We start from the raw sequence: 27062 nt of genomic DNA on the forward strand, positions 1-27062 counted from the left end.
TTGGAGCTTTTTCTCTCCAACGTTGGACAACCCTCCACAGCAAGCCAATTTTGAGTCGACATCGTCGGATTGCCTTTTCAGGAGCCCCCTGCTAAAATCCTGGATGTCTGGGGCTCCGGAGCTTTTAAGCTGGACGAGCCTGCAAGCCAGGCCGGGGCGCGGTTGAGGTAAGCCCGCTTGACTCACGACGTAGGGCTGGTCCCTTCATGAAACTTTTTTCCAAAAGTTCTCCAAACGTTTGGATCTTCTTCCTAAAGAACTTTTGAAGGTCCTTTAGGAGTCCACAACTCGCCCCAAGGTTCCAGAAGCTGTGAGTTGCTCCTTGAGGACTCCAACTCCCAGGATGCATCTGGTTAAAATCCAAAAATGGCCCCTCTAGCCTCTGGTCAGTTTCTTCAGGTTTTGATGCAAGGGACTATGGTCAGCTATTTTCTAGCTGTAGCAAACAGGGAGTTCCTTCTTGAACCATTGGAAGACAGAGAAAGTCCTTTTAGTGGTGAGGCCCAAGTGTGCAACTGGTGCAGTCCTTCAGAGTGCAGAGTTCAGGTGCTGGTCAGGAGTCCAGCAGGGCAGACCTTTTTCTTCTGTTGTCGTTCCTTGTAGGGATCTGAGGTGTGGGTGTAGCTCTGTCATATTTATCCTTGCTCCTGGGGCGGAAAGCAGGGGGCAACTGTCCAATCACAGGCAGGCCACCACCCTCTTGGATGACCACTTCCTGGGAAGTGTGGCAAAAATCAATCCCAGGGAGCAACATACTTTAAAATTCAAAATTGCAGAATCTGAATTTTGGAGGTTAGGTCTGGCTGAGTCCACCCACTGGTGTGGCTAAAATTCCTTAACACACCTCTTTCCTGCCCTCTCCCAATCTAATCAAGGGGGGGTCTGGTTATCTGGGTTTGCAGGAAATGGGGGAGGTCCTGAGCTGCTCCAAATGTCCTTCCCACCTTTGAAGACCAGCCTGGCTGCTCTCCCTCTCCCCCCGCATCCTGTTTCACCATCAGCTGAGGCAGATCTCCTCCCCCATGCACTTCCTTTGTCCTCAGCCCAGGTCACTTCACACTTCATCAAGTCAGCCTGGCCAAGCTGCCAGAGGCTGACTGTTAGAAATGGGGTTTTTGGTTGGCAGTCAGATCCTGTCCAAGCAATGACCCACACTCTAATAAGGGTAAAGGAGAATTACACTTAGTTATCCCCCACTACCTCCCTTGGTAGCTTGGCACGAGCAGGCAGGCTTAACTCAGTCAATGTGTTAAGTATTTGTACAAACACACACAGTAATATAGTGAACCACTACAAAATGACACCACACAGGTTTAGAAAAATAGTAAATATTTTATTTAAATAAACAAGACCAAAATACAATAAAAATCCACAATACACAGTTACAAATATGAATTTAGCACTTAAAAGCAAGAAAACAGTGCTTTGAGGTAAAAACACTGCAAGTTTGTAAAATGTGTCGTCGTCACGGAGTTGTTTCCTACAGTGTGAAGCCAATGGTGCCGTTCACTGAGTTGTTCGACCCCCAGGTACAGTACCTCAAGAACAAGTAGAAAACAGGCCAGTGCACGGACTCGGGGAGAGCGGCTTCGCTGGGTCCGATGCGGCATCGGATGTGAAGTCGGTCCCTTGGTTCCAGCAGATGCGAAGTTACAATGCTTCAGGGGGACGTCACGGGGTTGCGATGACATCACAGGGCCGCAGGTGCTGCGATGGTGTCGGATCGTCATGGACGTCGTACTTAAGACACTCCGGTGTCAGCGAAGTCGGGCATGATGGTTGCAGCGACGTGAGGCCTAGAGGGTCGTCGGACTTCTACGAGGTCCACAGCCTCGGGCAGGCATCCTTTGCAAAGTCGCACAATGTTGCCCGGCATCGCTAGACTTGTTATCCACCATAAATTCACTTCCAGGGGTCCAGGAACTGGAATGGCACCCTCTTGCAAGCTAGAGTCCACAGCAAATAGACTCAGGTCTGGTTGGTGAAGCCTTTGCTGCCCTCGAGGCTTCAAAACAGGAGGCAAGCTCTACTCCAAGCCCCTGAAGTCACTTCTCAAGCAGGAATGCAACAAAGTCCATTCTCTGTCCCCTTGCACAGGCAGAAGCAGCCACTGCAGGGTAGCCTAGCACAGAAACAGGCCAGGGCAGCACTTCTAAGCTATCCAGCTCCTCTCCAGGCAGAAGTTCCTCTTGAATCCTTGAAGTAATCTAAGGTTTGGGGTGCTCCTCTTATACCCCTTTCTGCCTTTGAAGTTTGGAACATTCAAAGTGAAGTCTCAAGTGTCTGTAAGATCCTTTCTTGTCCAGGCCAGGCCCCAGCCACATACTAGGAGGTTGGAGACTGCTTTGTGTGAGGGCAGGCACAGCCCATTCAGGTGTGAGTGTCCACTCCTCCAACTCAGATGGCTCATCAGGATATGCTGGCTACACCCCAGGCCCCTTTGTGACACTCTCTAGAGAGAGGTGCAAAACAACCCAACTGTCAAACTGACCCAGACAGGGAATCCCCAAACAGACAGAGTCACTGAATGGTTTAAGCAAGTAAATGCCAACTTTCTAAAAGTGACATTTTCGAATACACAATCCAAAAACAAACTTTATTAAAAGATGTATTTTTAAATTGGGAGCTTCAATAACTTTTGATGGGAGCCCCCCATATTAACCTATGAGTGCGATGGGCCCGTGCAACAGTGAAAAATGAATGTGGCGGTATTTCACTGTCAGGATATGTAAAACACATAAGTACATATCCCACCTTTAACATACACTGCACCCTGCCCATGGGGCTACCTAGGGCCTACCTTAGGGGTGCCTTACATGTAAAAATAAAAGGGAAGGTTTAGGCCTGGCAAGCGGGTACACTTGCCAAGTCGAATTGGCAGGTTAAAACTGCCCACACAGACAATGCAGTGGCAGGTCTGAGCCATGTTTGCAGGGCTACTAATGTGGGTGGCACAAACAGTGCTGCAGGCCAACCAGTAGCATTTGATTTACAGGCCCTAGGCACCTCTAGTGCACTTTACTAGGGACTTACTAGTAAGTCAAATATGCCAATCATGGAAAACCAATTACACATAACTTTTACATAGGAACACTTGCACTTTAGTAATAGATAGCAGTGGTGAAGTGCCCAGAGTAACAAAAAACTGCAAAAAGAGAGTCCAGCACACATAATCAACCTGGGAAACAGAGGCAAAAGTTAGGGGAGACCACGCCAAGGATGCCAAGTCTAACACTGACCAATCAGAGAAGGGCACTACAGAGCTGAAGTTGGCAACTTTCAGGTAGAGTTCTAAAACTCTTTCCCTGAATTAGTTATATTAAATTCAACAATTGCAAGTTGGATTTATTATAACAATCAGGTTGATACCAAACTTCAAAGATCTACCACTTTTTGGAACTTTAACAATTAAAAATAAAGTCTCTCCATTTTAGCCTATGGAGCCCATTCACTACAATGAGGGAAAAACAAATTTGGCTATTTTCCCTTAGCAGGGCTTATAAAAACATATTTTATAAGGTCCCTGCTTATAGTTACACTACACCCAATCCTGGGGACACTTAGGGCACAACTTAGGTGTGACGTGTATGTAAAAATAAGGTAGTTTAAGACTTTGGAAGTACTTTTAATTCCAAAGTCGAATTTGAAGGTAACTTTAATTGAAAAGGAGCCAGCAAAGCAGGCCTGCCTTTAAAATGACACTGGGCACATCAGCAGTGTACCTATGGGTACACCACCTATCCTGGGGTCCTACCATATACTAGGGACATATAGGTGGGTTGGTACAGCCAATTATAATTAGCCTAATTTGCATACTCATTTAACACCGATCACAGGCCCTGGGACAGGTTAGCAGTTCCCAGGGCACCACCAGAATCAGGAAAACACTAGCAAAAAGATGAAAAATGGGGGCAAAAAGTTAGGGGACTTCTGTATTCAGCCCAGTTTTCCCACATAGTGGGAGAAAATCTTGCAAATAGCCTAATCCACTCGCAATCACTGTGGCTAGCATTCCAGTAGGTACAAGCAGCCAAGAGCAAAAAATGACAAGGCTTACAGATTGATCTGAACACAAAATCGTCACATGCTCTGTTTAGTGGTGCATTTTATTGAGAAAGGTTTCAAGAAAGTGTTGCCAGCAACCCTGTTTAAAAAGGCTTGATTGGACGGTAATTTTGGAACCTTCCCCGTCGTTGGCTGGACCTTAGAGGCTCTGTTTATAGCTGCTGCTGCCTCTGCTTTGAGCCCTGACCTCCATCCTCGATTGAATTCTACCTGGGTGCAGTGAGACGCGCCTCTCTCTTGCACATCCGATGAGTGCGATCATTCATTGTTGTACCAGCCAGCAGGGTGTTTAAACATGGCTCAGAATCTGCGTGAGCAAACGTTGCTCCATATGATTTCTTAAAATAATTCCCTTTAAAACTTTTTCCTTTCATTAAATATCCATTAGCATTTAGAATCTTGAAGCAAGTGTGTCGTTTTTCTTTCTTTTTTTGTTAAATATACGATTATTTCACGCAGAAAGATTTTCTTTAGGCCAAAGTAACTAAGGTATGCCGTTTTGTTCAAATTGCTGTTCTACATTGTACCTGTAGAATACATGAAGTTTATACGACTCACTTAATTTTGTAAACGCTAATTATCAACTTCATTGGTTAGGAACTATGATCACAGCCTAATCTGACCAACACAGTGGGCCACTCCAATCAATTCAAACAACCCGCGGTTCCCAGCCTGTGTTCCGCGGACCCCTGAGGGTCCGAGACACAACCCCAGGGGGTCCGCAGGCCTGGGCCCGACAGAAACATGTGCGTGTTTTTATATTTTTTACTTCATTTTGCAGTAGTTTTAAAAGCACTGCAGAGTTCCTTGAACATCCAGCCGCACATCTAGCAGCTTTTGGGAAAAACCAAAAGCGTCAAGATAACTCTGGTGATTAATTTACCTACAGGAGAGAGATATGAGTTTTGTCTAGTGGCAGTTTTGACTCATTCAAGGTAGTGCTGAAGGTTAGTACGCCTGCTGCAAAGAACAGTATTTTATGTGCATAGCACAGTGGGTTACTGCTTTTGTCACAGCGATTTTGTTACTGTGCAGTTCATACGTTACAATCGGAACCTAGCACAGAGAGCTATGAGCTGCCATGTAAGAGCTCTATGCAAAATGCATGGTGCAAATTAAACAGTTGTTTTTTTTCCAAGTCTTTCTTATCCTTTTGCTGCTTAAAAAAGGTTTGCTTGTGTAGATTTACAATCTTATTATTAAAATTGACGCTAACCATTGTGTTGTATTCTGAATCCTGGGGTTGTGCTTCTCCACCTTGAGCGCTCTTAGAAAATGCCTACCATTATGGATGACATGTAAATCCTACACCTTGTAGTCCCCTAAAAAGTGCTCTGACACCCTACACTTGTATAAGAGGTGCTATAAAACAAATTAATTACATACATCAGAGAGACTATTGAGAGATGAGAGGCCCTTATAGTTTTACTTCCTTTCCCCACCACATATTTATGTGAAAAAGCTTTCTCAGATTTTATGTACCTAAAAAATAAAAAGAGAAATTGCTTGGGAAATGTAGAATCTGATCTGAGGATTCAGCTTTCCTAAATAAAACCAAACTTTTGAAAAGTTAGTCACCAAGGTGCAGCGCCAACTTTCCAATTAAGATGTTTCGATTTTTGCATTTTTTTTTCAATATAAAATAATTATATCTTTAGTAAATTGAGTATTTGTTTGGTGTGTATTTGTTTGTGTTTTTTTTTTTTTGTTGCAAATTGTTTCAACCCCTTCTGTGCCAGGGACGTAATGGTTACGTCCACCGGCAAGGTGCTCATGAAGGCGAGGACGTAACCATTACGTCCTCGGCACTGAGCTCAGAGGGAGTGTTAGCGCCCCCTCTGTGGGCTTCCCTCCCACCCCCCCAAGGCAGGGATGGAAGGGCATTTGCGTGCTGACTTCATCAGAGGCCACTTCCCCATCGCGCTGGAAGCTCAGAAGAAAAATGCAAAGCATTTCTCTTCCTGGGTCCTAAGAGGCTTCAAAGGGCAGAAACCTCTAGGCACAAGGGATAATTTTTTGTTTTTGTTTTTTTTGTTTTGTTTTGTTTTTGTTTTTTAGAGGTGGGGAGCGACCCCTTAGGCAAGGGTCGCTCCCCTTGGGGGTGGGGGGTGGGGGAGCCATGTTTATTTTTGTCCATTTCTGCTCCCTTTGGGGGCAGATCGGCATATTTCTATTAGGCCGATCTGCCACAAGGGGGAGAAACCACTTAGGCACCAGGGATTTGTGTGTGTGCATGTCTGTGTATTTCTTTAGGGGGGCAGCTCCTTGTGTAAGGGTCGCTCCCCATGGCGTCACATTACTGTTAACCATATCTGGGGGGGCAGATGGGCCTATTTGTTTTGAAGGCCCATCTGCCCCCAAAGGGCGGGGGGGGTAGGGGGGGGCAGAAAGCCCACCAGAAACCAGGGAAGTTTTTTTTTCTCCAAAATAAGAGGCTAGTGATACGGCCATGCCCCCACCCCTAATAAATGGGGCCAATGTTGTTCTGCCCACCATTGGGCAGATGGCGCAATTACCCCTAATCCACACCCTGGGGGGTGGGCAGAAAGTCTACTAGAAGCCAGGGAATTAAAAAAAAAAAAAATTGGGGTGGTGGCTACCAACCAGTATGGGCCTGGTTATGCCCCGTCCCAACTGAAGGGGGTAACAGTCTTTCAGCTCTCCCCCGCACTCTAAAACATCTTATCCCACAGCAAGCAAGAACACATTTGATTATTTGGGGTTTTGGTTTTACATTTGGGTCATGAGAGCTTGGCTAACTCTCAAAATCGTCCCACTTGGAATGGTGAGGGCTGCACTTTATGGACTTTGGGACACTGCCATGTAGAAAAATCCACAAGACCTAGACACATCTGTAAACTAAACATCTGGGTGATTCCAGGGTGGTATGTTTCACATGCACCCTGCACCATTTTCGTACCCACAATGCCCTGCAAACCTCCAACTTTGCTGGAAATCACGTTTTTGTGATGGAACCTTCCGGAATTTGCAGGAATCCACAAAATTCCTACCACCCAGCATTGTCTCATCTATACCAATAAAAATTCTGCTGCATTTGTCAGCCTAAAAATGTTTTTGGGCAAACTGCCCTTTTGGGACTCCCTTTGGTTCCCCCTCAATATCAACATGTTTTTGGCTCTTCCCTTTCACAAGCACTTGGCCCACCTACACAAATGAGTTATCATTTTTACTGAGGGGAACATTGGGTGGTATGAAATGTGTCCCAGTGCGGTGATCCCACACAGAAATGTGGGACAAATGTGATTTTTTTATAGCTAAATTTGAGGTTTGCTGAGGATTCTGGGTAAAAAAACATTGGGGGATCCTCGCAAGTCTCATCTCCCTGGACTCCCTTGGGTGTCTAGTTTTCAGAAATATCTGGGTTTGGTAGGTTTCCCTGGATGGCTGCTGAGCCCAGGACTAAAAACGCAGGTGCCCCCGCAAAAACAGGTAGTTTTGTATTTGATACTTTTGATGTGTCCAGATAGTGTTTTGGGCATTTCCTTTTGCGGGCAGTAGGCCTACCCCCACAAGTGAGGTACCATTTTTATCGGGAGACTTGGGGGAACGCTGGGTGGAAGGAAATTTGTGGATCCTCTTTGATTCCAGAACTTTCTGTCACCGAAATGAGAGGAAAAAGTGTTTTGTTTTGGCCACATTTTGAGGTTTGCAAAGGATTCTGGGTAACAACCTGGTCAGAGCCCCACAAGTCACTCCGTCTTGGAGTCCCCTAGGTGTCTAGTTTTCAAAACTGCGCAGGTTTGCTAGGTTTCCCTAGGTGCCGGCTGAGCTAGAAGCCAAAATCCACAGCTAAGCACTTTGCAAAAAACACCTCTGTTTTCTTTTTGAAAATGTGATGTGGCGACGTTGTGTTTTGGGGCATTTCCTGTCGCCGGCGCTAGGCCTACCCCCGCAAGTGAGGTACCATTTTTATCGGGAGACTTGGGGGAACACAGAATAGCAAACCAAGTGTTATTGCCCCTTGTCTTCTCTACATTTTTTCCTCCCAAATGTAAGACAGTGTGTAAAAAAGATGCCTATTTGAGAAATGCCCTGTAATTCACATGCTGGTATGGGCACCCCAGAATTCAGAGATGTGCAAATAACCACTGCTTCTCAACACCTTATCTTGTGTACATTGTGGAAATACAAAGGCTTTCTTGATAACTATTTTTCACTTTTTATATTTCAGCAAATGAATTGCTGTATACCTGGTATAGAATGAAAACCCATTGCAAGGTGCAGCTCATTTATTGGCTCTGGGTACCTAGGGTTCTTGATGAACCTTCAAGCCCTATATATCCCTGCAACCAGAAGAGTCCAACTGATGTAACGGTATATTGCTATAAAAAATCTGACATCGCAGGAAAAAGTTACAGAGTAAAATGTGGAGGAAAATGGCTTTTTTTTCACCTCAATTTCAATATTCTTTTATTTCAGCTGTTATTTTCTGTAGGAAACACCTGTGGGATCCACACAAAGGACCCCTTGCTGAATTCAGAATTCTGTCTACTTCTTTCTCAGAAATGTTTAGCTTTCTGGGATCCAGCATTGGTTTCTCATCCATTTCTGTCACTAACTGGAAGGAGGCTGAAAGCACAAAAAATAGTAAAAATGGGGTATGTCCAACTAAAATGTCAAAATTGGGTTGAAAATTGTGTTTTCTAATTCAACTCTGTTCCTGAAAGCTGGGAAGATGGTGATTTTACCACCGCAAACCCTTTGTTGATGCCACTTTCAGGGGAAAAACCACAAGCCTTCTTCTGCAGCCCTTTTTTCCCTTTTTTTGTTTTTAAAAAAAAAACAAAAAACTTTTCGCTGTATTTTGGCTACTTTCTTGGTCTCCTTCAGGGGAACCCACAAAGTCTGGGTACCTCTAGAATCCCTAGGATGTTGGAAAAAAAAGGACGCAAATTTGGCGTGGGTAGCTTATGTGAACAAAAATTTATGAGGGCCTAAGCGCGAACTGCCCCAAATAGCCAAAAAAAAGGCTCGGCACAGGAGGGGAAAAGGCCTGGCAGCGGAGGGGTTAATGTCTGAAATTTAAATCAGACAAATTGCTTGGGGGTCCCCGGCTTCCAGTAGTAATTCAGTGGGGGGGTCCTCATTTCTCAGTTGTTTTACATGTGGTATTTTGTCGCAGTCTCGTTTATAATGTTCATTAATTGAAGTCTAAAACCATTTATAACACAACAGTCGGGAAGTTCGTATTTACTGGTCATTGTGGAAAAAATCATGTGTTTTTTAAAAGATTCTTAGTTATAAAATGGCTATAAAGATCTGCCATTTCAAAACAATATACCTCATAGTAAGTTTTGCTGCCTGTGCCTGGTGTAACAAATGACTGAGGATCAGTATCTGGTTCTTTGGCTGCCATTTTAAAGGTTGACCAATTCAAGTCCTTTAGTGACCTTTGCCAAACGCTTCCACCCAGCAAATGTCATTCTTATTATCCAGCTCAACCTCTTTCATATCAAGATTAATGGCTCGTTCTCATCACTCAAATGAGGATAGCAGAGCTGATCATACCTTATCTTTACTGGTGCCTGATTTTGTACTGTTGTTCCACAGTTCAGAGATAGCCAAACTAATTTCAAGTTCAGAAAGTCACAAAAACTTCCTCAGTTACTTTTCAATGCTTTCTGCTACCTTCTCATGAAATTATCAAATTTTCTGTGCATTCCTAAATAGCTCTGTGAAGCCTTTAGAAATCCATAACGTAGCTGCACAGAAAATAAAAAAATAAGTGCAGTTGAAAGCTACGTAGTAGGTAAGTTACACTGCCTGCTGTGTGCTTCAAGGCAAGAGACGAATGAGTATGTAATCAGGAGGGTTTGCGTAGTACTTACACTACAAAAGTAACTTTTGAGGCTAGTCTAGTTGCTGTGTGTAAAGTGACAAAGGCTATAGGGAAGGTGAGATGGTCTGCTTCTGATTTGATTAGGAGGAAGCCTTCTCCAAATAACCTGCAACCAGCCCTCGAAGGCCTACCCAAAGACTCATCAGTCGATCACAGGGCATAGACTCTCATAAGTCGGTCAGCTGAAGCGAGTATGTCTAAAATGCCATGCCTGGTCATTGAGGTATGTGCTAATTGTTCTCATTGAGGGAATACGAGTGCATATTTCTTGCTTTCTTTAAGGAGACTGTGAAAAACGTAATTCTTTGCTTTCACCAACACTTTAGTAGTCTCAATAAATGTAAATGTAGATTTATATAGTGCAGCTTATCACCCATGAGGTTCTCAATGCGCCGTCCATGGGCACAGGGAGATTGTGATTTGCCCAGAATCACAGGATGTAGCGCCGTCGCCGAGGATCGGACCCCGATCTCTAGCTCCTGAAGCGGTTGCTCTGACCGCTGCGCTACATTCTCTCCCCTTTAAACCCAGTGTCTCTGTCGAGCCAAATCAGAAGCTATGCAACTTTATTGTATCCATTCTCCTTGTAAATAATGTCCAACAATGACTCCGAAATTAAACTTATGTCATCTCAGACCATCGAATGAGCTCTTGGACAGTAATGGTCTTCTGTATGCACTGGGTTTGGTGTGTAGAAGTCACTTAGAGGAAGAACTCAGTCTGCGCCCGTAAGTGCCTGGACCGTGCCCAGCGCCAGGAACCCTGGACCGCCTGCACCTACACCGCCAAGAAGCTCTGAGCCCTGGACCCAGGGCGCTGCAACAGCAACTGATGCACCTCCTCCCATGCTACAAACCAAAGAACCCTTCACCTGCAGACACTGCTGCTTCTCCTGCAACGCAGAGCATTTAGCCCACACAGGATCACGTGCCACACCCAGATCCTTAAGACCACAAATGACTCAGAACTGCTCCAGTGCATCCTGCTCAATTTACGTTCTCTCTACAAACATGCCACTAAAATCTGGGACACCATCACCTCCCTCTCCCTGGCCTTCATCACAGCAACCTGGCTAAACCCCTCCTCGAACATCGACATAGCCACCGCAACACCTGGTGACTACAAGATGATACACTGGGACCGCGTCAGTAAACACGGGTGGAGGCATCCCCATCATCTTCAAGAACACCATCCAATGCATTGCCACCAACGACGATCTACACCCCTCATAGAACACCTCAGTTTCCAGCTACAAACCGACGCCAAGACAACGATAAGAGGCACCCTCGCATACAAACTCCCGGGACCTCGACCAGCTTTCTGTGACGTCATCCCCAACATCATTGCACCGCCAGCCATCAACTCCAACCACTACATCTTACACTGCAACCTCAGGTTCCACATCGTTGACCCCAACAACATCAACTCCTACCACCCTTCTCGAGAACATGAGCAACGTAGGCCTCTTCCAACTGGTCACGGAACCTACACACAAAGCCAGACACACATTCAACCCAATCTTCACCTCCAGCGACCAAGTTAAATTTAGCCACATCACAGAACTCATGTGGTCTGACGACAGCATCGTTCACTTCACCATCTCCGGCTCTCGGCATCCTAGCACCAGACACCACAGCAGGCCTTGAAAAATCATAAAAATATTACTAGACCTGCAGGTTGATTAATTTGAATAATCTACTCGATCTAACTGTAATGTACTTGACCCGTAAATGGGTTTCAAGTTGTGTGACCCTATGCAAATATTTTATTTTACAGTCATCTTTTCTTTCATTCTTATATATGAGTGCACCTTCAACTATGTATATTCATTTCTCCTGCACAAAAAACCTCTTTTGTTTGATTAAATACACTTTTGCTCCATGTATAATAAGAATCTACCCAAATCTAACTAGTGAAACCACTCACCCCTCCGTAGACAAGGTTAATGGAGGTGTTGTTGGGAAGTCGAGGCGGCAAGACAGGGGACTCCCCTGAATTTAAAATTTTGATTCAATGCTGGACAGGCTGTTTATGTAAAATTAAGATAAAGACCCCCTACTACCAGGAGTGGCCTCTGTTGTCCTTACTGGCATTACCATATCGGAGTGGCTGAGAAGGGCTCTAAACCTGGGAGCACTGTTTACGGAGGGGACGATGACAACATTTGGCGACCTTAGAGAGGAGTTTGAGTTACCGAGGGGTCATTTTCTACTCTACGGCTCACTCACTGCTAGTATTCGGAGCCCATGGCGGGAGGGATTGAGAGACCCCCCCAAAACAGACAACTTGTACCTACCTGGCAACCTCCGCCGTTAAGCTCAAAGCAGTGGCAAATTTATATGGCAGGATACGGGCAGATAAGATCCTTCCATTGACCCAACTTAGACTAAACTGGGAGAAAGATCTGGGTATTGATATTCCTGACAAAGCATGGGAGCACATACTGGAGGGCTTCCCCAAGATGACTAGAAACGCTAGATTTAAGCTCATTAACTTTTATGTGCTGCATCAGGCTTATTTCACCCCTGGTCTGATCATCAAGCACTTTGGAACGGACAGAGCGAAATACCCTAGGTTTGGGTTGCTTGGAGCAGAATTCAGGCACATGTTTTGGGATTACCCAGTTCTAGTGACGTTCTGGGGGTCGGTGACCCAGTCAGTGGTAAGAGCGATAGACAAGGAGATTCCCTGTACAATAGCCCATTGCTTACTTGGGTGGTTTCCGCACACGTCCAAGACGAACGATACTGGCAAATTTCAGGACTTGGCATACGTGTTGGCTAAGAGGGAAATTGCAATGACCTGGAAAAATCGAATGGGACAAAGGATATCCCAATGGAAAAGATAATTGAAAAAATGGGCTAGAAGCGAGGGAGATGTTCCTCTTAGAGAGGCCAAAATAGGGATGAGACCACCAGAAATAGCGCGGGTGGGAGGCAGTAATAGAGGCCTTGGAGGAGGAGATCCCGACTGCCCTGGCCTCTTGAATGAATGACTGAATAACAGACTGTAGGAGCCCAGTTGCGCCCCACCTGTTGGAGGACATTTTTACTGATACACCAGGGCAGGAGTGTTTCTCAGTTTGTTTAATTACTCACCTTTAATAAATATAATACTAAAGCATGATGTGGTTGCGCACTGTCCTTTACAGACAGTACATATTTAATACATGTCCAAAAACCTTCCTACTAAGTTGCAGCTTCACTGATAAAACTAAATAGTGTATTAACAGTAATCTGTGTAAATTGGGTTTCAGAAAACATTTATCGTTCCACATCACCAAGTAAAGTGTTCTGATTTGTTTTCATCCTATTAAAATATTTTTTCATCACACAGAAGTACAAAAAAATGGGCTTTCACAACTATTGAAATATATTTTGAAATGTTTGTATGATTGACTTATTTATTTAAATGTTGTGTGTTGGGAAAGGCCTGACACACTAGAGCCTTTCATTTTACACTTTCATCAGCAGTGCAGACAGTTCACCTTACAAAATCCTGGAACTCTGCAGTCAGAAGGTCCTAAGAAGACAAACTGACTTTTAATCTCTGTCTCTGAACACAGAGCAAATGTGACAGATAAAAAGATTGGAAGGCGTATTTTTTGCTCCTTCACTTTCTGACTGAACAGAACACCTGATATTTTTTTAGGCCTGCACCACCCCAACTACCGCAACTGGAGCAAAGTAACAGAAGCACAGTGGATGCAAGCCCTGTGCACTTTCCAACATAAGGCCTCATCTGACCTTGAACAGGCCGTCCAGAATTTCTCCATCTGGATCACCGAATGTGCCAACAGAGTTGCCTTACTGAAGCCTTCCAGAACCAACAAAACTTCAAGACAAGCCAGCTGGTACACCCCAGAGCTCAGAACCACCAAGCGCAGATGCTACTGACTTGATAAACAATGACGAACCACCAGGAACCCCCACAGCAGCCAACCGCACAAAAGAAAATTCAGAATAGTCAAAGAATATGCCTACCCAACAACCAGAGAGAACAATATCCACCAGTCCCAAAAACTCTGCAACACCCTTTCGGACTACTTTCACAGCAAGATCGCCACTATCTACAACATGTGAGGCCCCTAACCCACAGTCTTTAACTTCGACTCTTGACCTCCCAGCGCATACCAACAGAACTATCACCACAAGGGCACGCTCGCACGCTCAATACCCAAATCCACCTCAGCCATCACAGCATCCATCCACTCCTGGACACCGACCGGCCCATGCCCCTACCAACTGTTCAACCTCGGGACACACAACCACATCAGCACGGAACTCATGAGCATCCTCAACACCTCCATCAACACAGCAGTCTTCCTGGACAAATGGAAACATGCAGAAATCATACTCCTCCTAAAGAAACTCTTCGTTGACCCCAGAAAACTCCAAATTCACTGACCTGTCTCCCGTCTCCCCTACCCTACCCTACCAAAGTTCTAGGGAAGGCCATCAGTCAACAGCTCACAATTACTTGAAACAAAACAACCTGCTGGACATCTCCCAATCAGGATTCTGTTCCAACCACAGCACTCATTACAGCCACTGACAACATCAGAGCCCTTGTCAATTTCAGGGAAATCGCTGCCCTGATCCTCCACGACCTATCAGCTGCATTCACCACTGTTTCCCACCACACTGTCATCAACAGACTCCACAGCATCAGCATACAAGAAGACGTCCTCACGTGTATCACCTCATTCCTTAAAGGATGTACGTAGAGCATCCAGCTGCCTCCCTTCACCTCCGAATCAAAGAACATCATATGCAGCATACCCCAAAGTTTACCTCTCACCCCCACACTATTCATCACCTTCATGACTACAGCAGAGTCTTCAGCTGGATCCCTGTCAACTCCAGGAAAACCGTCATCCAGGCCCCCGTCACCAGCCGCCTCAACTACGGCAGTGCACTCAATGCCTACATCTTTCCACAACTCCTCAAAAGATTTCAGACAATACAGAACACGGCATTCAGACTCGTCCTTGACCTCCCCAAACGTACCCACATCACCCTCACCTTGGAAATCTGCACTGGCTCCCCATCCAGAAGAGATGCCAGTTCAAGCTCCTCATGCATGCCTACAAAGCCCTACACAATCAAAGTCCGGTCTACATCAACCACCGACTGAGCATCCGCCAGACACCTGCGCTCCTCCTCGCTGACCTCCGACCTACTCCTCCAACTCTGAACAGCATCCTCAGTTGCGGACTTCAGGAAGAAACTCAAGACCTGGCTTTTCGACAGAGACCTCGCACACGAGCTCCAGGTACCCTTGGAGGTGGCAGTGCTGCGCTGTACTAATAATGATTGATTGAACTCTTGTTATCGCCTCTACAGTGATTCTGTGCCATATGTCTTCAAATTTGTGAATTATGAAACTGAATGAAGTGTATATGAACGCCCTTTACTGAGTGATTTGGTTGTTTCTTTTAAAAGCTTCTTTGCATAGGTAATATATGTGGGATTATTTCATGTAAACCTGGATGTAGGTTTCTGGTACCACCTAACCAGCGACAATCTGCGATTTAAGTTTGAATTTTACACGACATATTGAAATCTTCAACTGGGGTACAAGGGATGTTGTTTGGACTGGAACGTGTACCATAGTGTTTTGCCATTCCACATATTGCAGCCAGGTAGAGTGCTAAATTCCACCGATAAAGTGCAGTTTCGGAGACCTTATTATTTAGGTGGATGTTATGTGTTTCCTACTGCACATACTTTCAGCAATGCCAAGGACACTTTAAGACCCTATTCTGAAAGATCACTGAAGTGCTGTAAAGGTATTCCTGTATCTTGCATGTTGCATTTCAGCAGAAACTAAATATTCCTGGTGTTTTTATCTACAGTCTTGCTAAGATGTCACCTAACAGACACCTTTCAATCCTGTAAATGCAGGATTCATGTCTGTCACTAAAACAATGTCTTCTTTTTTCCCCCAGGTTCGAGTGAAGCCAGACAAGACTGGCGTGGTCACTGATGGCGTGAAGCATTCTATGAATCCATTTTGTGAGATCGCTGTTGAAGAAGCTGTCCGAATGAAAGAGAAGAAGCTCGTCAGTGAGATTATAGCTGTAAGCTGTGGCCCACAGCAATGTCAGGTATGTTTTTGCATGTACATTAAAGAGCATTTCTTTTTAAGCTGAACTAACACTATAGGAACATAACAGACCTCCAGTTTGAGGCTGTTGACATGGCCTGTGCAGTCTTTTAGATGAACAGACCATGGCTTCCTTGGCTGCTCAGCCCAGGGTGTTGTGAGTGAGTCTTGCGTCACATACTTCATAGAAATAATGAACCATAACTGTCTTCCAGTCTTTTGTACAGGAGATAATTCACATTCCATAACAACGGTCATCTACACATGTAGATGGGAAGAATATTTTGCTACCTTGGATGCTTATAAGGATCCACCAAGCAATCCACCAATAGAGTTGGGGAAAAGGCCAGGTATTCCAATCTCGTTCGAGATTACTGAAGTCCATACTGCAATTGCAAAGATCAGAGAGGAGAAGGTGCGAGGTCCAGATGGGTTCCAGTTTCTATTTTTATTGATAGCATGGATTTAGGGGCTCCGCTGATTACAAATGTGCTTAATGCAGCAGCAGTATCCAAACCCCTAGGTGCTGGTGTCATTGGTCAATTTTTCAAAAAGAAGGATAAAATGGACTTGTCCTCTTTTAGGCATATTTCCTTCCTAGATTCAGCAGTCACGTTGGTGGGGAGGATTCCATTAGCAAAATGAGAATACTGGGCTCATGATAAATCCATTCTTTCTGAGGTCCAGTATGGTTTTCATCATGGTTTGGGAGCTATAGAGCAATGTATCAAACACTATCTTCCGACCTAATGATACGCAGTGGTCAAAGGGTGATCAGTCCACTTGCCATTTATGGACCCTCCTTTATCTTTGATTTACTAATTTGCTGTAACTTATGGCACAAATTGTTTTGGGTAGATACCGGTCTTTTATTTTCGTTCAGTTTACACGGGGCGGGGAGAGGTTGCGGGGAAGCCAGGGGAGGAGCTCCTCGCCAGAGCAGGAAGTGTAGCCATGGAGAAGGTGAGGGTAGGGACTGAGGCCATTAATACAGCTGTGGGGAGCAGTCCTAACTTCAAGGGCAGTATTATGCATATAAACAGGTGGCAACTGAATTAAAAACAGAAAACAAGCAAAGACAAAGCCAATAGGACTTCCCTTTATAAATCTAGTGCCAAGCTATTAGTTTTGCCATTGCTTGTTTGTAAACCCCTGCTACAAAAAAAAGTAAAAGAAAAAAACATTTCAGATTGAAGATATCGCAGAACTGTACATTAAGTTCAATAATTAAATTTTTTATAAACCATGTAGGTAATTTGTCCATGACTTTTCACTCTCGAAACTGAACACAATTTACAACTAATAAAGAGATGTCAGAATTTGGAAGAACATTCATACCAAGGCCTAAATTATATTCTACAAGACTCCGAACTGAAATGCCAAATGCTAGACTTATCTGGTGTAGAGCAGGAGCCCAAGTCACTGATTTATGGGCCTCCAGGAATACCTCTTCAGTCATGCTAAGTACACCTTCTGCCTCATATGCCATCTATGGGAGTGTAGCAGCCTGCCTTTCTCCCGGCGCTATAAATACTGCCTTTGTGTGCCAAGAATGGGCTTTAATGTGAAATGTGGACTGCAGGAACTAAAACAAAGCCATCTCAAAGCCTCCTCTTAGCCAGGCCCTGGCAGAAATATACATGCTTCTGTTATGGGTGAGTTGCGAGATGAGGAGAGCAACACTCTTAGAGTTTAAGGAGTGGGGATGTGATGGCGAAAGCTGCACATCGTCTGGGAGGGTAAAGGGGGGGGGGCAAAAAAAAACGTGCACCTCCATGGAGCGTTCAAAGAAAACAAAAAAATATCTAAATGTGAGCAGTGGAAGGATACAACTTATCCAACCAAAGATTGATAAGGAAGGTTTGCTCCTGGGGGCGGACAGATCCAAAAGAGAAGGGAAAACAATCTGGTAAAAAGCGCGGGTGATGAAAAATTTGTATGCAGCGGCCAATTGTTTCCAGTTGTTTTGTTTTTTTAATAAAACAATAATGGATAGACCATTACAACATTGTTTCCATGAAGCCCGGCCCTTCTCATTAGTAAAAAAACAAACCTTTCTTGCATTTATAGAAACCGTGGACAATCCAAGCAAGGCATATCTAACCAAGAAAACGACCCTAAACTTGCAGGATCGTGGGCCCCTGGCGCCCCAGACATCAGAGGGTAGAAACCAACCTGCCCAGATGATAAAATGCTTGTGACATACATCATCTTGATCACTCTGTATGTTTCGTTTGGAAAAAAAGACTATAAAAATAGTGCTGACATTCACAACTTGCGCATTAGTATCTGAAAGTATTTATTGGCACTTAAAGATAGTTTTATTGGAGAGCTTTAGAATTGTTGTGGGCCACATGCTTCTCCCTTTGTTTTTCTAAGTGGGTCGCTTATGTTTCTGTTTCTTCGCGCTAATTCCTCATTAATTTGTAATTGTTCGTTTCATTGTTTCATCAAATTAATTCTGATGCTCTTTTATTCATCCTGTCGTGCCTTCGGGCTGTTAGAATAATTATAGTTTCCCTAACACCTTGTGAGGGGTAGGCACACGGTTCATGTTCATTTTATTGCAGGCAACTGAACTTTCTTCCCGTGAGCAGGCCAAAGGTTAATTAAAATAAGGAATTCATTACAAGGCGCAAGCTACAAAATGGCTTTATAGGATGTAGGAAAGTGAAATGAACAATAACATGATACATTATTTCATTGCTTAATCAGGAGTTCTATAAATATTGGTGATAATGCGTTGTGTGTGTTTCTGTATGTAAAATAAAAACAATAGTAAAATATACTCTTTAGTAGGGTACAGAACCGATCCCCAAATCGCTTGCGCTACTAATTTGATTTCTTAACAGTCACGTGCGACACACCCTCCGGTTCAAGGAACAGCTACCAAAAAGCACTGGCAAAACCAATAGGTTTGACAGTCGCCCTTGAGCACCGTCAAAGACAATAAAAATGCCGACTGCAGTGGAAACAAATTAAAGATCGCTTTGCGTATGCAATGCACGGATGAGCCAAAGAGTTCATGTGGGATGGCAGTGATGCGCTTTTTAGGTGTAAAACACGTCCTCGTGCGCCCCAGTGGAGTCCTGGGATCTACACTTACTGACTTGGAAACACCACTATTTGGTGGGGATTATTTCTGTTGTGATTGGTTACCTTTAAGATCTCTCACACAAAGAACCTTAGATAACTGTAAAACTGTATCCGGAAAAGGGCTTATGAATTACAGACTGCAAGCAACACAGATGAAACATGTAGTTGTTGCTAAATCCCATAAAACAAGAGGAGTTCCACCTCTCCAAGTCTGTTCATTCTCCCTGAAGCGAGGTAGCACCAGTGGCCTTTCAGAGTCACTGTCGTAGATGGAAGGCAGTGATGAGGGCCCGTCCCGTGCATTTTGCAGCCATCGCCCTGGACCTCTTTACTGGCTAAGATGTGTTTTGGCCACATGGCTCTGTGCAGCCTGTTTGCTTTGCTAAGCATTGTTTAGATCTGCTTCTGCTGCGCCCTTCCTGACATCTGGAATGCCAGCTGTGTATGAAATGTTGGGGCGTCTGTAGCTGTGTATGACATGTTGGGGCGTCTGTATGGGAAGTTGGAAGACGACGCTGAGCTGGTAGGTGGGTTATCTAGACATATGCTTATTGTCCTTGCTGTACTTCTTGTAAAGAAGCTTCCTACATGAACCCTGGAGTTCATCATCATATATCTTTACAAATATAAACACTCTTCCGCGTTCCCAGCGTTGAGCTTTGAAATCAGATTCCCAGTCTCTTGGGATGAACAGAGAGTAGGAATACACAGAAAGGAAAAGCTGCCTTCTTGATGCTTCTGGTACATTTAAATCTTGATCACACTTCCTCATTCACCTAACGATTGATCATCTCCATTGGCACATGCTGTGCTGTAACCTTCCGTGTCGGAAAATACATTGGAGCTGACATCTGAGGATGCTCCCGCATGAAGGGCTCTTACATTGTTGCACAGATGCATCATTAGTTTTGGAGAAATTGTTTTCTTCTGCCACAGGTAATTCCTGACCCACCATGGTGGAGGGGAGAGCAATGACTAAGAGTACCAGAATCATAATGAAAGATTTTTCCCAAGTCCCAGATATAAGAACTGTCTTGCAAAGACTTTACTGTTACTTAATTACAGAGATACAAAAAAGCGTTTTGAGGTCATTGAAATCAAGGTCTCTAATGAAATATGTGTAATAAAGTACCTTTCCTTTCAGTAAAAGTACTGGTTGGACAGTGATTTATTGCATGTTATTTCTTGTGTCCCTGAAGAGTACTAACTCATACCACCTCCCCTGAGAAGACCTTAGATTCATCTGCCTTGCTACCCTGAGAGAGGGTCCAGTACTAAGTACGGATACTTGGTTTTCAGTAAAAGGAGATCGTTGACTTGTTACTTGTGAAGGACCCATGTCCTTTACAACTAATAACTACATTTCCTACATGTGTTATGTATAGTGTAGAGGGCAAAATGCTCACACCATAGTCCACAAATATTGTCATTTCCTTTAGTCGTTCCTCTTCTGATATGAAAGTTTTCTGTACGTGCACTAAAGTCCATTACATTCAAAGATCATGCCTTAGCTGGGGACCTGTTTGACTTCCAAAGTCGTGCATTGACCCTCTTCACAGAAAGGTATCCCATACCCAGAAAGGTACTATTATGTCGAGATCCATCCCACTTCCCCATCAGGATCCCCAGGTTTTGTCAAATTGCCTCTGTTCAGTACTGCACCAGAGAGAAGTCACCATGATTAAGCCTGCTTCTCTACTCAATCCATATTCATGTGGTATACCAGCAGTATAGGCAAGCCATGGTAGGTGCCAGGAGGTATTCAAAGGAATAAGCACCATATAATTTGTGCTTAAAGTAATGAGCCTTTGAATAATTGAAGTTCACTTCGAGTTGAGATTAGAGGTGTTTTTGTTTTCCATAGAAAATTGTGGCCCAGTTACCTGAAAGTATCAAGGAATCGATCCGGTGTGATGTGTGTGTAATTTTTGGTATTATAAAAAAAAACTGGGCAGGGCTGCCACCTTAAAACTTGCCACTCGATCAAGGATGTGAATATATGATCAGTGATAAGAGGAGCCAAATTAAGCTACCAGCACAGTGTGGGGTCTAAGGTAATGTGAACCCCCAAATATTTGAAACTCTGGCACAGTAGATTGAATTGTGGGGCTCATTCTCTCACCGAATTCACATCACTTACTAGGAAGTTAGCAGGATTGTCCAAGTTAACAATCATGGCCAATGGTTCCCCACAAAGAAGTACAGTTAGCACTATTATTTTCCCTGTAGCAGAAGACAAGCAATGGGTCATAGGTATATAGTGCACCGTGTCTACCAGTTACCCTTCCCATTGAAACCCCTTTACTAACCCATCTCCACGAATCCAGACCATGGGTGGCTTCATTGCTAACCCAAAGAACAGAGGCGATAGTGAGCTGCTTTTTCTAGTTCCATTCCCAGTTGAGAAGGGTTCTGACTGGGACATATGCCCTTAGTCATATCCAGGGCTCCTTATGGATAACAATAACCGGGGCAAGGAAAAAGGGTCCGAAACTCATCTTTCCCAGCATTTGACATGGGAATTCCCTTCTAAGTGAGTCAAACCCCTTTTTGAAACCTATTAAGTTTGCCAACTTCTTGAAAGCCTCTCAGAGCAAAGCCTTTCAGCTCACCTTTCTACTGCCGCACAGTACCTCTCTGGTGCAAATCAGGCTGATTAGAAGAAGTGGAACAAGAGCAGGCCTTTTTCGAATATGCCTCACTGTTAAGACAGGCAATGTCAAGCTCATGATTTGGGAAGAAATTAGCCTTAACATGCCCCAGAATTCAAACATGTGATCGGAGAGAATCGCGACAACAGTCGAACATCTGCAGGCTGACCATCTTTGGCAAAAAAACTTACCACATAAATCCTTCAAGCATTTATTGAACAAACAAATTAAGCAGCTCTCCTGGATCCACTTCTCATGCATGGATGACCATCCCCACTTGCAAGGTGTCAGCGGCTCAGCCGTACATGGTTGCCTTATTAGAAATGCACCTAACACGAAATGCCCCATGCTAGAATTGGCCTGCTCCCTTCTCTCGATGCAGCCCCAAAATGGATTTTACCCTCACACTGCGAGGGATGCAGGCTCTATTCATTCCTCCGGGAGAACTTTCTACATATTCTTTGCCTACGCCCTGCTTCCTTGGCGTAAAATTTACCTCAGAAACATCTTAAACGCTAATGGCATTGGGACCTGCCGCCACGCAATTCTGTTCTGTCTAAAGGGGCTGATCCCTCAATATATGGCATGCTTTGTAAAATGTATATTAATAGCTGATCGCCTGCTCAAACAATCAAGAAGGAAGTTTGAACGTGTCGGCCCAACAGATTATGCACCATGTTTGACTCCCTCCTCCTGGTTTATTGCCATGCGGAATGACCATTTGTACTGCACTTTAATTTGACATCGACTTTTTATGCTTTTGCTGGGAGGCTCCTGAGCTAATATAATTAAAAAGTGAGCTGCGCTAACAATGCAGAACTTTCAGTATTGGCAGGGTCCTGTGGTTGCTCATTCTCCCTCCTGCCCTTTAGCCCTTGCGATGACAAACATTCTAGCATTTGCACTTAGCTGATGTGACAGCTGCTGCCTTTTAATCTACCTTTGGGATTTTAAACCTTTAATCTTGTATTTTTGTATCAGTGTGTTTTTAGTCTTACAGTTTCCATTGTATCTAATGAATTGTCTGTGTTTCACATTTAACTTTTCTTTGTTATTGTTTGCAATGGTTTTTATTAATCGTGCAGATAAATATGTGCTATTAACTTTAAGGCACGGTATCCTGTATGTTTGTGGCCTTGTGCGAGTACTATTCGGACATGTCTTGTGCAGTGTCGAGTCCCTAGTTCTCCTATTAAGCTAACTGATCTTCGTGCATCAGAGATGTAATTGCTTCTCCAAGTCTGCTTGCCAGAGCTTTGGCTAATATTTTAACATGAGTATTAATCAGGAAGATGGGTCTGTAGGAAGCAGCGATCTCTGCAGGCTGACCTGGTGTGAACACACCTGAGACCATAGCCTCTCTGAGATCATAAGGGAACGTGCCACGTTGGGCCACCTCATTGAAGAATGCCAGATGACGCGGGCCCAACAGAGAGGCTTGCCTCTTGATAGACTCCTCAGTGAGCTCCTGGGGCCTGGCTTTCCTAGCGCCTCTGCAATTCCTCCCTTGGTTAAGTATGTTTCAGGAAGCTCTTGCTCCATTTGAGTAAGTGCAGGGAGCAGCAGATCCTCCACCTAAGGTAACGGGCCAGCCTATATAATTGTAATAATAAGCAAAGACTTACTTTCAACTGCCCCAACCCAGTGCTTAATTTGTAAATAACAAGGTGCCGGTGCTCAAAGTTCTCCTCTTAAACAAGCGGCTGCTGCAATTAAATGTGGGAACATGGAATATTGAAGTAGCGTAATCCTGAAGCCATCTCGGGCCACTTTAATACATTTAAAGCCACTCCCTGCCCCTTCTGCTCATTTTTGCAGCTTTCTACTTTCTCCCATTGTGACACATTTTTGTTTTTATCTTCCTCCATCTTTCCCATATGTGTCTTTTGCTCACAGCAAATGCTTGGGGACAAAGAATAAGTGCCGGCCCTAAAAAATAAGTGCCGGTGCTCAGCACCGGAAACAACAAGCACAAATTAAGCACTGCCCCAACCCCTCTTCCCCGAAGTCATCCACTATGTTCGCTACGGCTCTAGTGATGGTGTCCTTCCTGTACAACCAATACAGAAGTTTGTCAGATTTTGTCACTCCATTCATATACACGTCCCTACGAAGAAAGATCTATTTTAAGTTCATGTGTAGCAGTTCCACTTGCTCCAGTGTAGTAGCTTCTTTCATGGAAGTGTATTCATGTTCTAGGTCCAATACCTACTGTCCAAGCTCCACTCATTTACCTTCCCTGTCTTGTACCTTCAGTGGTTTTCCCATTGGCAGGGTATTTGTAGGTGGGTCCTAAGCTTTGCTACCTCCAGACTGTGTGGTCACTCGGTATTAGTTCAGTTATCATGTGCGAGTCAGTTTTTTTTGCCTTTCTCATGCTGCTCATAGCGATATGTGAGGGTGGGTAGATTGGGTGCAGCCTTGCCCTCGACAGTGCTGGCCTTGGTACCTTACTGGGCTTCCTGGGGACGGGCGGGGCTCCTGCATCAGACATGGGTTACATTTCTTTCAAATGTAATTAATGCTAGAGCTCCACCTTTGTTCTTTGTGCCAATAGAGAAGAGGTTGTTTATTTTTCAGTTTTCTATTAGACATCAGGCTAAGGGCACAGCTGTTACCTGTGCCCAAATCTCCGTCTTCCCCATCACATCCAAATCTTTCCACTTACTAGGGCCACAACTCTGGGGTGATCTCCCCATCCAGATGACTCCCCCTCTTCCCATACGAACTTGAGCTCTCCCTCTTGACCACTCCAACTCTCTAAACATGTAGTTTGCAGCATGTGCTGCTGTAGATCACGTGCTTTGCACTCCCCTGATATCTAGTGTTGGATGTGGACATTGGAAGTTGTTTTTCTTTGAAGTAAAGGTTTTGGGGTTTGAGGTGATTCAAGCTACCTCCCTCAAAATCAACAATGGACCAAGACATAGACTCCACCTTTAATTGTTTTACTCCACCATTGGGATTGGACATACATTTTGAAACGCTGGCGATGTGCTGCAAAAATGATATGCCTGACATCGGTTCACCAGAATTACTACCCCCAGCGTATGAGTGTAACCTGTGACTGCAGACCATTTCAGAAACTAATCAGACTGAAAATATATAGGCCAGGTTGTATTAGGATGACTAGTGGGATGGGTTCCTGAGAGTGTACCCTTTCAATGTTGTTCTAATTGCAACAGCAAATTCCTGCACTCAGATCAACATCCATAGAGACTGCAAGCTCTATCTCCCGAGGGAGCATGGCGAAGTGACTCTGGATTGGGCGCGGTAGCCTGTGCTCCTGAACATGAGCATCGGCCTTCGGATCAGGCTGCCACTCAGGGAGGATCTCCTGTGGCAGCAGCAGGACAGGGTCCTGCACCATAACCTGCACACGCTCCACCTCCATGCTTGGAGATTGTGTAGTGGCAGCTGAGTGCTTCTGACCTTCCTCCTGAGGTCAAGGATGTTACTTTGGCAGCCAGGCATACCTCACCCACGTATATACGCCTGCCATTGGGACAAGTTTGTCTGTGGAATCTCTGCTAAGTAGATTGACTCTCTGCAGGCCAGTGTATCTGAAATTATTTTGTTTGTGTTGTCCCTGGCCCACCAAAGCTTTTGTGCACTATTAAGGGGTATCTTTCAACCCTGACTACTTTTCTGCAGTTGCCAGATCAGCCTTCGATTTTTAAATCACCCGTTGCAATGATGTTTTTGAAAGGGCTGCAACACTTGTTTTTTCTTTTGTTGTGCCTAAATAGGACCTGCATTTGGTTTTAACATTCCTGGGGTGAGACAGAGCACATGAACATCACGTCCTCCGCATTAGAAAGGTATGTCTCTCCCAGAGAGCAGGTGCTTCTATCGGTAGTAAGACTCTCTGAAAGACTCTCTAAATGTGTTGCTGTTTGGACATTTCTTTAATTATTTTCGTTTTATTAACCCCTCTCCGTTTTGAGAGTAGTTGCCTCTCTCTGCATGAACACGCTCTTCAAAACACTTTTTAATATAGTTAAATATAAGGAAATTGTAAAGCACATTTAAACGTGGTTATTGGTCTATAAAATGTCTCATTGTATACTTCACTATTACATTTGAAGGTAATTTAATTGAAATGAATGTCTAAATATGTAACGTTATAAATCTGACCAAACAATGAGGCAAGTATTTTAAAAGATATTGAATACAATCATTGACTACTCCATTTTAACAGACTTAAATCTTTAATACAGAGACATAAAAAGGAATGTTTGTGCGATGTTTATGGGCTCTTTTATTTAAAAAACCGGTGCCAGCAGAGGTGAGATTAACATAACATGTATTTATAAAGCGCACATTCACCCCAAAATCTGGTGTTTATTGTTACTCAACTCTACCGTATTCATTTGTTGACCTTCAAAGGCTGAGTAGGCCCATTGTGATTTGAACTTGTGACCATGAGGTCAAACACAGATCCTAGCAGTGGATGCTTTAGTCCACTCATCCCCACACCCAAACAATATTCTGCGTCTGGTTTGCCAGCAAAATGTCGCCTAGTGCAGGGACATTCTGTAACTTTAGTTCTTTATTAGGACTCCGTGATCTTTACAGGCAGCTGCTAGGGGAAGAATATTAAATCATATGTTGGTTGAGACTGTAATGATGCTTATCTCATGTGCCAGCAATGAGTCTCTTGAATAGATATTGACCATCTCAGCCAATCAAATGCCACATTTGGGTAGTGTACGGTTGTCTGATGTACAGTACAAGTTAAAGCTTCCTAGGCCTTCTGACTAGCTGAGTCCGTCCCAACACTCTGTAGGAGGAGCTATTTCAGCCTAGTTATTAACAAGGAACACAGATCTTTAGTAGGGTTGCCTTACAATTCTGTGTCATAACACAGGGACACATTTTGTCCAATTCTGAAGTTCCACTGAAGAAATCAGGGCATGCTGGAAGTTATAGTTGTGTGTGAAAGGGAAGCCCAGGACTGGAGAAGTTTTGCCCCAGGGACATGGATTCATCTAGTATGTCTACTCATAAGGGTTTCAGACTTGGGAAGGCCCGGTCTTTTTACCAGGTGGGCATATCAATAACGTATGTACTTCTTACCAGCAAAAAAAATATGAACTGAAAATGACTCCTGCTTTAAATTGAAAGTTTTACCAGGAAACCTGCTTTTCTCTTTATTTTCTAAAGTGCCAAGTGAAATGCCCCAAACTAAGTGCGTGAGCTGCAGTACAGTACAGCTTACAAGAAGGGGTCTGATCTAGCCGTCCTCTGTGAACTCTTCCGAGGCTCAATGAGCTAAACGG

At 44.2% G+C, this 27062-nt stretch overlaps 1 protein-coding gene across 1 annotated transcript in view; it reads left to right on the forward strand.

The window, feature by feature from the left end:
• ETFB (electron transfer flavoprotein subunit beta) overlaps positions 1-27062 on the forward strand; it is a 244895-nt gene that overhangs the window by 34707 nt on the left and 183126 nt on the right. Inside the window, exon 2 of the mRNA XM_069201211.1 lies at positions 15876-16034. Within this exon, the coding sequence (XP_069057312.1) occupies positions 15876-16034 (159 nt within the window). The remainder of the gene's footprint in view (positions 1-15875; positions 16035-27062) is intronic.

The sequence above is a fragment of the Pleurodeles waltl genome, chromosome 7 (genome assembly GCF_031143425.1).
Source record: "Pleurodeles waltl isolate 20211129_DDA chromosome 7, aPleWal1.hap1.20221129, whole genome shotgun sequence".
Lineage (NCBI taxonomy): Eukaryota > Metazoa > Chordata > Amphibia > Caudata > Salamandridae > Pleurodeles > Pleurodeles waltl.